The sequence below is a fragment of the Carettochelys insculpta genome, chromosome 6 (genome assembly GCF_033958435.1).
Source record: "Carettochelys insculpta isolate YL-2023 chromosome 6, ASM3395843v1, whole genome shotgun sequence".
NCBI classification, from domain to species: domain Eukaryota; kingdom Metazoa; phylum Chordata; order Testudines; family Carettochelyidae; genus Carettochelys; species Carettochelys insculpta.
The window spans coordinates 122,873,792-122,886,866 of NC_134142.1; the positions used below are offsets into that span (position 1 = coordinate 122,873,792).

Below are 13,075 nucleotides of genomic sequence, written 5' to 3' on the forward strand. Positions count from 1 at the left end.
AGCATGGCCTGATAGGAAACAGTATTGGAGCCTTCCCAGGGCAGAAACATCAGCTGCCAACCCTACTTGCTGCTGTGGGCCCCCCCCACCCCCCAGGCTGCTCAGCTGTGGGTGCTGGCCCAGGGCAACACTAGGGGGTGTTGTGCTGTCCTTGGGGGGTAGAGGGGTGCTCCATGGGGGCTCTCTCTCTCTCGATCTCTCTGAGTGCCAATAACTGAGGGTAGCAAATTCTAGGCTATCAAAACACAAAAGCAGTCCAGCAGCACTTTAAAGACTAACAAAATAATGTATTAGGTGATGAGCTTCCGTGGGACAGACCCACTTCTTCAGCCCAGAGCCAGACCAGACCAGACTCAATATTTAAGGCACAGAGAACCAAAACCAGTAAGCAAGGTTGGAAAATCAGAAAAATTGTAATCAAGGTGAGCAAATCAGAAGAGAAGAGGGGCGGTGGGGGGAAGTCAAGAGTCAGATAAATCAAATTCGACACATTAACACGTGGTTTGAACCGGGACGCCAGTTTCCTGGCCCTTTACAAGAACTCTTTTATATACTTTGTTTTATCTGACTCTTGAATTCCCCCCCTCCTACCAGCCCTCTTCTCTTCTATTTTTGGTTCTCTGTGCCTTAAATATTGAGTCTGTTCTGGTCTGGCTCTGGGCTGAAGAAGTGGGTCTGTCCCACGAAAGCTCATCACCTAATAAATTATTTTGTTCGTCTTTGAAGTGCTACCGGACTGCTTTTTGTTTTGATAGAATATAGGCTAACACGGTGACCTCTTTGTTATTATAAATTCTTGTCTAATGATATAGGGCTGGGAGCCAAGACTCGTGGGTTGTCTCATACCTGTTCTGGAAGGGGAGTAAAGCCTAATGGATAAGGCAAGGGCTGGGCACCAAGACTCATGGGTTCGCTCACATTTGCTCTGGGAGGGAAGTAAGGTCCACTGGTCAAAAGAGGAACTGGACACCAGGATGCCGGGGTTCTCTTCCCAGCTCTGCAGGGGCAATAAGGCCTAGTGGTTGGGGGAGGAGCTGGGAGCTAGACTTCTTGGGTTCTCTCCCCAGTGCTGAGAGGGCAACAGGGCCTAGTGCAGGAGTGGGGAACCTCCGCCTCACCACTTAATTTCCGCCCCCCGCAGAAAGCTCTACACCACAGGCTGGAAACCCCAGTGTGTCCCACTGGCCCCTAGGCGACTTGCTCGCCCCATGCCCCAGCATTGGCTGCACAGCTCCCATTGGCTGGGAACCATGGCCAATGGCAGCTGCTGAGGTGGTGCCTGTGGGCAGGAATGACTCATGCCACGAAGAGCCACCTGCCCGCTCTACCTAGGGGCCAGACGTGGCAGCAGCTTCTCTGAGCAGCATGACATCAGGGCAGGCAGGGGGCTTATCTTAGCCCCCCTGCACCTCTGAGCAGGAGTCACCCCAGTTAAGTGCCACCCAGCCAGAGGCCACGCCCCAAACTTCCTTCCCCAGGTCAGATCACCCTCCTGCACCTGCACTGCCTTACACCCCAAACCTCCCACCCCCTCTGTGTTCCCCTCCCCACCTCCTGCACCTCAACCCACTGCCCCTGGCCTGAGCCTCCTGACCACACTGAACCCCTCCTTTCTGTCCCCCAAGGCTCCACCCCCTTCCCACGAGGCTGGAGCCGTGACTGTAGGGGGGGAGCCCCAAGCTGGCTATGTGTAGCTCAGGATTATTTTTTCCTGTGGGTCAGTGGTGTTCCCAGCCCTGGTCTAGTGGTCAGACAAGGTCTGGGTGCCAGGACTCCTGGGTTCTCTCCCCTGCTCTGGGAGAGGAGTGGGGGCTGGTGGGTTTGGGTGGAGCCAGGACTCCTGGGTTCTCTCCCCAGCAGTAAGGGACAGTGACTCCTGGGCAGCCCCTCACCCCACAGTAGTGGGGTGGTGCTCTCCTGACAGTGGGGGACGTGCTCTGTCCCATGCCAGTCTGCCCTGTCACTTCCCCCTTGCACCATCTTCCCCGTGCATCCCTTCCAAGAAAATCACCAGTTGTCATGTATTTAGGGCAGCTTCCCCCACACCCTGGGGCCATCGAGGGGCTGGCTGTGGCCACAAAGGGGTGACTTTGGCACCCTAGGGGGCAGGAGCCCTCTTCCCCCCGCCTCCCGCCTGCCACCCCTTCTTCCTCTCCGGGTGACCTGCTTTTCTCCTTCCCTCCCTCGGTCCCCGGCCCTGCCCCTCCCCGGGGGTTTGTAACTCATCCTGCCCTGTAATTCCACCCAGCCAGCCGGGCTGGGCTAGGCAGTGAGCTGGGTATATAAGGAGCAGCCAGGAGCCCTTCACCCTGCAGTGTTGACTTCCCCGCCAGCCAGTACAGGTGAGAGCTGCTGAACATCCCCAGGGGCTGGCCCCTCGAGGGGTGCCACTGAGGGAGGGTGGGCCTGGACCCTCAAGGGCACCAGCTCAGGGGGGAGGGGGTCAGCCCCAAGAGCAGTACTAGCCCTTGGGAGGGGATGGACCCTGAGCCCTAGAGTGGTGCCAGCTCTGGGGGAGGGATGGGACCTGAACAGAGCAAGGGGGGATGAGGCCCAGCCCCTCATGGGGCATCAGACTTGGCAGGGGAGGTGGGACATGGGGCTGGGGTTTTGCCCCATCTCTGGCCTGGCTCCAGCATGGGGGACTGGCCGGCACAGAGCAGGACTGTTAACTCCTGTCTCTCCAACTCCCTGCCACCAGTTCCCCTCAGCAGCCGAGGTCAGAGAGATGAATCCCGCCTGGGTGCAGCACCTCCTCGCTCTGGGCATGCTCCTGGGAGCTGGCCACGCCAGTTCCAGTGCCACAGGTACCGCTCCCCCACCCCCCCCGGGCCCAGCCCCTAGGAAGGGGCAACAGAATGGGCTTCCTGGCCACCTCTCTGCTCTGACTGCCCCCATCTCTGTCTGTCCTGCAGATACCTGGTGCTACACAGACCCCAAGTGCGGTAAGAGAACCCGGCTGCCCCTGGGACACAGACAGGGGCCCTCCGGTCACACCCAGAGAGGGAGTTAATTGCGCTGCTGTGTGTTTGGATGGGTGGGGAAACTGAGGCACGGGGAAGGGAAGAGTCAGCATTTCAGAGCCAGGGCTAGAGCACTGGCGTCCTCCCGCCCAGCTCCACCCACTGCATAAACCACAGGACGGACACCAGCCCCTCCCGGCACCACGTGGAAAACCCAAGAGTCTGCCCTGCACTAACCCACTAGGCAGCCCTCCTGGTGGTAGCTCCAGAGAGAACCCAGGCATCCTGACTCCCAGTGCCCCCACTCTGCCCCAGCAGGGCCCCCTCCCCTGGCAGAGCTGGGCACAGAACCCAGGAGTCCTGACTCCAAGATTAAAATTTACCTCATGCAACCACCTCTGGGGTGGGTGACAGCTGCTGATTAACATTCTGACTCCTCCCCCGTTTCCTTCCCCCTCCCTGATGGCTCCTCCTCTCTCCTAGGGCCGGCGACCTGGGGAGCTCTGGGGCAGTGCAATGGCCTCAAGCAGTCCCCGATCAACATCAACACCAGTGCGGCTGTGCCCAATGCCCAGCTAGATGCACTGAGTCTCACTGGCTATGAGGATGGGGAAAAGCTGAGCTCCATGGAAAACAATGGGAAGACAGGTAGGTGCAGACGGGCCTCTAGGGGTGAGCGCCCTGTGCCAGGCCGGATGTCTGAGTCCCATCCCCACCCCAGTCTGGGGGCAAGGGGTGAGCGCCCTCTGCCGGGCCAGACGCCTGGGTCCCACAGCCAGAAGTAGGCATTTTAGCACCCAGGGTGAGTGAGCCTGTTTGTGTCCCCCTGGAGGGGAAGTGGGATACAAGCCCCCCCCCCGATTTCTGCCTTCTCTTTAGCACAGTTTAGGGGAGCTGCATCCCACCTGCCCACAGCGCCCAGAGGCATGTCTCCCAGCAGCTTCTGATCCACTGCTCCTGGCAGCAGGTGGCACTTTTCAAGCAGGGGCACAGGTGGGCACCGCTGCCCCACTTGCCCTGCCCTGCCAGGTGCCAGCCCTCGGCAGCGAGCACCCAGGGCTCCCTCTGACACCAGGCCCCCTCTAATTTTTTCCATCCGTGGGGAGAATAAATTTTATTCTGCGCACTGAGCCAAGCGCAGATGCGCACCCCCAGCAGACACACAGGGCGCTCTGCTAACTTGAACCTCTGCTGGGCGTCCGCCCACAGGCTCAGCTGACAGGGAACCCCGGTCCCATCGCCTGGGTGGGTTTCTCTCCCCCCTACAGTGTATGTGCATGTAGAAGATGGGCTCCGTCTCCGTGGGCAGGGGCTCCCATATGTCTACACGGCCCAGTCCTTCCACCTGCACTGGGGCGAGGGGAAGCAGAAGCCTGGCTCGGAGCATCTCATCAGTGACAAACAATTTGACATGGAGGTGAGAGAGGCGAGAGGGGGCCCCCTCCAGTGCCTCACTGCAGAGCAAGTGGGGGCTGGGAGGTTGAGAACAGAGGTGGCTGCTCAGCAGGGGGTGCTGTGTTGTGATGTGGGGACAGCAGGGGGCGCAGCGCTGCAGGGAGTGGGACTGGGGACCCAGCAGGGGGCGCTGCGCTGCGTTGCAGGGAGCGGGACTGGGGACCCACCAGGGGGCACTGTGCTGCAGGGAGCGGGACTGGGGACCCAGCAGGGGGCGCTGCGCTGCGTTGCAGGGAGCGGGACTGGGGACCCAGCAGGGGGGCGCTGCGCTGCAGGGAGTGGGACTGGGGACCCAGCAGGGGGCGCTGCGCTGCAGCGAGTGGGCCTGGGGACCCAGCAGGGGGAGCTGCGTTGCGTTGCAGGGAGCTGGACTGGGGACCCAGCAGGGGGGCGCTGCGCTGCGTTGCAGGGAGCGGGCCTGGGGACCCAGCAGGGGGTGCTGCGCTGCAGGGAGCGGGTCTGGGGACGCAGCAGGGGGGTGCTGTGCTGTGGGGGGAGCTGGGGGAAGCCTGACAGGGGGTTCTGTAGGGGTGCTCACCAACTGTTCTCTCTCCCCATTTAGCTCCACATTGTTCATACCAAGAACAATCTGAACACGTCCGATGCCCTCCAGGATCCCCAGGGCGTCGCTGTGCTGGCCTTCTTCCTCCAGGTGAGCAACAGGGCAGGGCGATGAGCCAGGACTCCGTGGGTGGTGGGGCGTTTCCTGGGTTAGGGCTGCGGGGGCTGCGCAGCAGGACTCCTGGGTTCTCCCAAGGGGAAGTGGCATCTAATGATTCAAGGTAGGACTGGAGTCTCCTCAGTTGCTTGATGAGTCACACCCCCCGTGCCTCAGTTTCCCTGCGTGTACTCATGGGATCTTGTCCCTCAGGCCTCAGACCAGGCGGACTCCTCTGATGCCTGGGATTCCTTCACCCAGTGCCTGAAGAAGGTGCCTGTGGAGAGTGAGTATGATGGGGTTGAGTTGCCTTAGGCTGGGCAGTGGTTCTCAACCAGTGGCCCATGGGCCACGTGTGGCCCAATCAGCACAGAGCTGGGCCCATGTGACATCCACGGGCTATCCAGGCAGTGCTGGATGGGGCCCACCGTGATAAATGGGCTGAGAACCACCTGATTCTGACATGGGTGGGGCTGGAAACTCCTCTGGTGCCTGGACCATGGCCCCACCCCCTGCTCTGCCCTGACTCCCACCCTACCTCCTCCACCAAGACCTCCCCATGCCCCAAGCCTGCTGGGGCAGGGCCCCCAGTACTTGCCCCCCAGCTGCTCACATCTCCCCTTCACCCCAATGACTCAGGAGGTGGCAGCTAAGGGGCGGAGCCTGGGTGGGGTGCGCAGAGGGGCTGGGGGCATGACAGAATGACAGGTGAAGCAATTTCTAATGGTACAAAGGAGTGTGAGCTGGGAGCCAGGACTCCTGGGTTCTGACCCCACACCTGGAAGCAGAGTAGGGGTAAGTGAGTTAGAGGAGGGAGGTTGGAAGCCAGGACTCCTGGGTTCTGTGGGGTTTAGTGAAATGGGGAGGGCTGGGAGCCAGGACTCCTGGGTTCTGTGGGGTTTAGTGAATTGGGGAGGGCTGGGAGCCAGGACTCCTGGGTTCCAGCCCCAGCTCTGGGAGGGGCCAAGTAGGGCCCTCACTCTCTCTGTCTGCCCCTCCAGGGAACACTGTGCATTTGGACGATGTCTTTTCCCTGAGTGATCTGCTGGGTCCGGTGGACCTCGCCCGATACTACCGTTACAAGGGCTCCCTCACCACCCCTAACTGCACCGAAGCCGTGATCTGGACAGTCTTCCCTGACCCCATCCTGGTGTCGCCAGATGTGGTGAGTGTGGGGGGAGGGAGGGAGTCAGGTCTCCTCCGGGGTCCTCTCTCCAGCTTTGGGGGGGCAGCCGCACTGCCTGTGAGAGATTCCAGTGCCGCCCAGCTGGTTAGTGCGCACCCACAGCTGTCAGCGTGTGATTCTAAGGGTGGTGCCCACCTGCACATACTGCAGCGCACAGAACAAAATTTATTCTGCCCCAGATGGAAAAGATTAGCGTGAACAACAGTGGGGAGAGTGAGGGGCTGGGAGCCAGGACTCCTGGGTTCTTTTTCCGGCTCGCCCCGCCCCCATTGTTCAAACATTCCATCCTCTCCCCTGCAAAGCGATCCCTACTAAAACCGCCCCCGTTCTCCCCATTGACAGGGTGTCCTGCTCACCACCCCGCAGGGCACCCCAACTTTGCCTCCCTCCTATGGGGCCCCTCCCCCACTAACCTCTCTCCCTCCTCCCAGGTGGATGCGTTTCCCTCCATCCTCCGCTCCAAAGACGGCTCCAAGCTGTACAACAACTTCCGGCCTGTCCAGAGCCTCGGGGATCGCCAAGTGCAGGCCTCGGCAGCCCTGCAAAACTCCCATAGTGCCTCCCCCGCCCTGCACCCTGCAGCCCTCCTCCTCCTACTGCTCAGCACCGCAGCCCTCATCTGGCATCTGTAGCGGGGACTGGTACCTCGGGGCATTGCTCAGGAGCAGGGGGCTGCTGGGAGCTGGGACCGGCTCTGTCCCAGACTCCCTTTAGACCATGATGAACTGCCAGCCCTGCTCTGGGCCTCAGTTTCCCCATCTGTGTAATGGGGGGAGGTTCTGCCGCAAGGCGACAGCACTGATCGCAGCCCTCTTTGAGACTTGAGGGGGACGCGCCGATGAAGCATGAGCCTCCCCAGCCCCAGGAGTTCAGACGGCGTGCGTGGAGGGGGGTTTACTGAGTGGTGTGCCTGTGTGTCCACCTGTCTGTCTTATTGCTCCCTGCTGGAGATCTGAGCCCTGCCTTGTGTGTCCATCTGTCTGTCCTACTGTCCTCTGCCGGAGGGGTGAGCCCCGCCCTGTGTCTGTGTGTCAGGCGATGTCTGTGCTGCAGGGTGTTTTCGGAAATAACTGATGTTGACATTTGACCGTTGAAATCAGTTATTTCCGAAAAGAGCACTCCCACAGGCGAGCCCAATGGCGAACCAAGAGCAATGGCGGGACGCCTTCCTGGAGACCAATGAAGTTGTAATTACCTCTGCTTAGTACACGCAGAGTCTGTTTCAAAGCTGAAAGGGGGCCAGCGAGAGTTGTTCCTTTTGGTCGAGTGACTATTTTGAGTTCAGTGTCCTGCTAGTGCAGAATGAGAAGATTTCCAGTGTAGACACAAAGGGGTTCCCCCCCCCGCCAGAAAATAGGGGTTTTTCCACAAAAAGCCAGCAGTGTAGACAAGCTGTAAGAGTGTCCGTCCGTCCAACCTGCTGGCAGTGTGAGCTCCCCCCACCGTTTGTGTCCACCCATCTGTCCTGCTGATGAAATGAACCCTGCCCTGTCTGTCCGTCTGTCCTACTGTCCCCTGCTGAAGATATGAGCCCTGCTCTGTGTGTGTGTGTGTGTGTGTGTGTGTGTGTGTGTAAAAGGCAACAAGGCCAAACGTCACTTGTGGTGGAGGCAGCAATTTCCTGCAATTCCCTAGACGAACCCAGACAAACCTCGCTGAATTAAGTTCACGTGCTCTAGGAACGCATTGTGTTAAACAGGCAGCGGGTGCTGCATTGTTGTGGGATTGCATGAACCAGCTTTAAGGGAAGACACAACTAACTGCCTCGGAAGGTTGTGGAATCTCCATCATTGGCATATTTAAGAGCAGGTTAGCTAGACGTCTGTCTGTGAGGGTCTACGTTGTGCTTGGTCCTGCTGTGGAGGCAGGGGGCTGAACTTGATGACTCCTCAAGGTCCCTTCCAGTGCCTAATGTTCTGTGATTCCAAGAGAAGTGTCTGAAGGATGAACAGTCAGTTGAGTGGGATCCTTAGGAGAGGCTTTGAAGGACATCAAGGTGACATCTCACCTCTGCATCCAACATGCTGATGCGCTACCCATTGTCTGCTGAGCTGCTGAGGGAGGACAAGACCAGAGCCCTGAACTGGATAAAAGGAAGGACTCCAATTGAGGGAGATTCGTAGTTGATCTAGCAGCTCTTGGGAACTCCTGCCTTGAAGGCCCTGATCACCTGCCAAAGCCTTGGTTGGGGCTGAGGTGATCTCTGAAGAGCTTTTGAGGTTCTTGTGGTGTTCTCTGTATGTTTTCTCTGTCGTGCTTTCACCTTGAGAATAAAGGTGCTTGCTGGGTGGTGACTTACCTGTAGGCCCTGACGCTGGTGGGACCCTCTGAGGAGAAGACAACACAGGCTTGTGGACTGCTGGGGAGTTCATAGTTTAGGCAGTTTACAGGGTAGCCTAGAAACCACCCTCCCCGTCCCATCCCACGAAGGGGTAAGATACAAGTCTGTGTCCAAAAGAGGTGATGGCTGAGGAGCTGGGCACTTCAAGGGGGTGTCTTTACTGGATAGTTGCAGTGGCCCTGATGTGGGATACCAGGCAGTGCCCTGCGAGCTCCCTGTGACCAGGGAAAAGCCAGGGAACTCCTGGCCCTGTTGGCTAAAAGCAGCTTGGGGTAATAGCTGAGCACCACCTGCCTGTGTTCAAAGAAGCAGGACTTTGTACATTCCAAGACTGCATCACAGTGACCATCAGATGCCTTCTCTTGCGACAGCCAGCTGGGCCTTCCTGCAGAATCTGACAAGCTGCTCAGGCTGAGAAGGGGCAACAGAGAATCATACCTAACCAGCTCCCTGGTTTATTGTGAGGCTTAACTCTGTAGCTTCTGGGAAGAGCTGTGCTGTTTGCATTCAGAAGGGGCTATAGAATTAATCACTAGGGTTTGGAGTTTGCTAAGTGGTCACCATCCGTGTTCGCTCCGATTTTCTCCCCCCCATGTGCAGAATGAATTTTGTTCTGTGCACCAAGGCATGTACAGATATGCACCACTCTGATCATCAGCTGGATGGCACCCGATGCTCTCCTGGGCAGCCGCCTAAGTGCTCAGCTTATAGGGAACACTGGTCAGCGTGTACTGGGAGCTCTTTGGGAAAGGGACCATGTCCCACCATGTGTGTGCAGCTCCTAGCACAATGGAGCCTTGATCTTGGTCTGGGTCTGGGTCTGGGTCTGTGCAGTGCCGGGCGCGATTGGCCTCTGAGCTCAGGTGGGGTTTGTAATAGTCACTGTGCAATAATTTAACAAGTTAATAAGATGTTAATGTTATTAGTAAAATGTTAATATATAAGTTAAATGTTAATAAGATGACTGTAAAATAATTTAAATAATAATAAATTGGTAATTTAAGAATCAAACAGGAGACAATCTGTGTGTGTGTGTGTGTGTGGTGTGTGTGTGTGTGTGTGTATGTGTGTGTGTGAGACGCTGCCCCTTCTGGAGCCCTGAGCCCTGTTCTCGGTCCTACTGGGAGAAATAAGCCCTGGGGTGCTGCCCCCAGCTGGGGGTAACGAGTCCTGCTGTCTGTGTGCCAACGGGAGTGTGGCCAAGTCCATGTATTTCCAGTGGCTTTGGGGGCTTCTCACTTCAACATGGGGGAAGCAGGGGGCATTTTTAGGGTTCCCTTAATAGACATACACATGCTGGGGCTTGGATTGGCTGTAACGCTGAAAGCAACGAAATGTCACCGTTTAACTCCCCGAGGAACTAGGCTGCTTCCGCTGCCCGAATGTACCGTACTGATGTTTTGTGGGGGTCTCGATAAGGAGAACAGGGCTTGTTAAGTCTAATTAAAGTTCTTTGATGTCTAGTTCTAATGCAGTCAATCATAAAGACAATGGTTAAACCCCAGGCCCTCTTTTGGGTTGAGCTAATTGATTTTGAACAAATATGAAGAAGTCTTGTGGCACCTTATATAGACTAACAGATTTTTTGGAGCATGAGCTTTCATAGGCAAAGACCCGCTTCATCAGATGCATCTGAAGAAGTGGGTCTTTGCCCATGAAATCTTATGCTCCAAAATATCTGTTCATCTATAAGGTGCCTCAGGACTTCTCGTTATTTTTGCGGATACCAACTAACACGGTGTCCCCTCTGATTTTGGTCAGTGGGCCTAGGGAACAGGAAGGGTTACATTTCCGGGGGAGAGGACGTCGGGGGGAATAAATGGTTGACAAGTATCAGCTAATAATTAGTCCTTTGGGCCATAAAGGACGACTGGGTTTGCTGACCCAGCTTCGACCTTCGCAAAAAGAGTTTTCAGAAAGTTAAGAGAATATTTCAGTGAAACTCAAAAAGATTTCCACACCCCCATTCGCCAACTGCGCAAAGCACCATCCAGCCCTGGCATAGGGGACAGTAAACACAACACACAAGAAACGCTGTCCTGCAAACTTCCTCTAGGTTCTGTGCTTGTCACACAGCCTCACGTAACTCTCTCTCAGTGGTCACTCAACAACGAGCAGGCCGGCTTCATGTCACTCCTGCTTGCGGGTCTTTTCCCGGCTGACCAGCCTGATTCTGGAGCTGCAGCTCTTATCACAGAAGGGGCAGGTGTTGGTCACTGTTGGGGGCCTGAGGCAGGTTTTGTTGCTCTCTTCTTCTTCTCTGCGTCCCCTCACCTGCCCTGCAGTGGGACCTCTCAAATTGCGCCACCCCCTCACGGATCACCGCTCTTCACTGGGGACGGTGCTGAGCAAGGTTCTCCCAAGTGTCAACACCACTGCTGCCGTTTTTCACGTGTTCCTTCAGCACGTCCTTATACCTCCTACTCTGCCCCCAGCGCCCCTCTGCCCTGCCTCCAACTCGGAACACAGACTCTGTCGCGGAGGCGCTGATCAGACACCCGAACCACGTGACCAGTCCAACGAAGTTGTTGGGAATGATAATGGCTTCAATGCTGGTCATGTTCAAGGCCCCCGGGAGACTAGTGTTCATGTACCTGCCCTCCCAAGAGAGATCTAGGATTCTCCTGAGGCGGCTTTGGTGATGTTGTTCAAGTGAAGCTTGAGGTCACACCATGGCCAAGCCACGCTCCCCTGTTGTGTTTATAAAAAGCACACAGGATCTTTCTCAGGGTGTCAGCCAATGCGCCACACTTACAGTAGAAAAGCAGATAGCATGTGCTCACTCACACACACACACACACACACACACACACACACAGAGTCCTGCCATTTGATGTTACAGTTACCAGTATGTCGCTCGCTTTCAATTAGTCAGCCAAGCTAATGAACTACGAGGATGGATCAGGACCAGGTGCTTTTGGCCTGGGCTGAGATCCCAGTGGAAGTGGCTGACGAACCCAAAATCTGTGGCACAGCAGCCCCCTCCTTAGAGTAGGTCTCTTGCATTGGGATCCGTGGATTTGGCATCCCTTCGCTGGTGCTTGCTTCTTCTCAAGTTTCTTAATGTTTCCTTAAGCTGAATAGTAACAGAGAGACAGCAGTGCTGGTCTATATACTATCAAAACAAAAAGCAGTCATAGGCTAAGATCATAGGCTAAGAGCTGAAGAAGTGGGTCGGTCCCACGAAAGCTCATCACCTAATAAATTATTTTGTTAGTCTTTAAAGTGCTACTGGACTGCTTTTGTGTTTCCTTAAGCTGTTCTTCTCTCTCCTCTACGTCCCATCCAGCTGGTCCTCCTTGAAGACTGTCTGCTTCCTTCTACAGGGCCATCAATATGCCCGTTTCTGACATTGTAATGAAGACAGGCAACCATCCCGTGCCTGTTCTGGTCCCTCAGAACATCTGGACATGTTCTCCCACGGGCCTCACTCACACAACATGGACTTTCATTAGCACAAAGACGATATCAGCACCAAAACAGAGCAACAAGATAGTTTGAACACTCACCCCTCACGCTCTTCAGTCTGAGGTTGATGTCAGATACAGGTGAACTATTACAACAGTGTCCGAAATCAGATATAACTACAACAGAATTTTATACTCCGTCCCTTTTCCCTGGCCCTGGTCCCCTCTACTCTTCCACCCCACTCAGTGTGCAAACTCCAGTGCCCTTCATCTGAGGGCCTCAGTGACCTCCGGGCTCGTTCCGCCTCTGCCACAGAGCCGGGATGTTGCTCTGTGCCAGTGGCATGCAAGGCACAGGCAGCCCACACCAACTGCCTCGCCAAAGGCAGGCCGGGTCTCCGGACGTCCTGCGTCCGTAGCGGCTGCATCTCCTGTGCCTGGAGCGCTGCAGGGACCGTTCTGTGGCCAAACGTCACAGACGCCGCAGGCGGTCACGTAAGATGCTGCGAAGTCCATTTGCCGCATTTCCACTGCCGAATCCGGCCAGTTTGGTTTATTCAGGCCAGTTCTTTGGAAATCCCCATCAGCTGGTAGGTCTGTGCAACACAGAGGAGCGAGTGAACGGATCCTCTGTGACAGCCAAGTCCCTATTTCTCTGCCCCTTCCCCTCTCTCACAGCCCAGCCTGGGGCCCAGGCTCCCTCAAGTGCACTTGTGGGGCCCCAGCTAATACACCAGCCCCTCTCCTTGCCAGAGCCCAGCTGTAGGGTGCTCCCATCTCTTTGGTGGCTTTTGGTACCTGTCTACCTCACTGCCGGGGTGAGCATCACACTGGGCAGGGGTGGGAGCTGGGAGGCAGGGCACGTGCGTTCTGTCTTTGCTCAGGGAGCCAGGACGCCTGGGTTCTGTCCCCATCGCTGGGGGCTGGGACTCATTCTTACTTCCTCCTTCTCTGCAGCCGCTAGGTTGGTTAATCACCGATCCGGCCCCATGACCAGCTTTGCTATTAACCAGCCCCGCTGGCCCCCAGGGGCCCTTCCCAGAGACATCATTTAGGGGCAGAGAG

General features: G+C 56.6%; 1 protein-coding gene across 1 annotated transcript; it reads left to right on the forward strand.

Annotated features, from left to right (window-relative positions):
• Positions 1-2,324: 2,324 nt before the first annotated feature.
• Positions 2,325-8,549, forward strand: LOC142014952 (carbonic anhydrase 4-like). Its single transcript, XM_074998283.1, has 9 exons — positions 2,325-2,342; positions 2,702-2,807; positions 2,916-2,945; positions 3,447-3,611; positions 4,232-4,380; positions 4,981-5,070; positions 5,290-5,362; positions 6,078-6,241; positions 6,694-8,549. Exons 2-9 carry the CDS (start codon positions 2,729-2,731, stop codon positions 6,892-6,894), a joined length of 951 nt encoding a protein of 316 aa, XP_074854384.1. The 5' UTR covers positions 2,325-2,342; positions 2,702-2,728; the 3' UTR covers positions 6,895-8,549.
• The last annotated feature ends 4,526 nt before the right edge of the window (positions 8,550-13,075 follow it).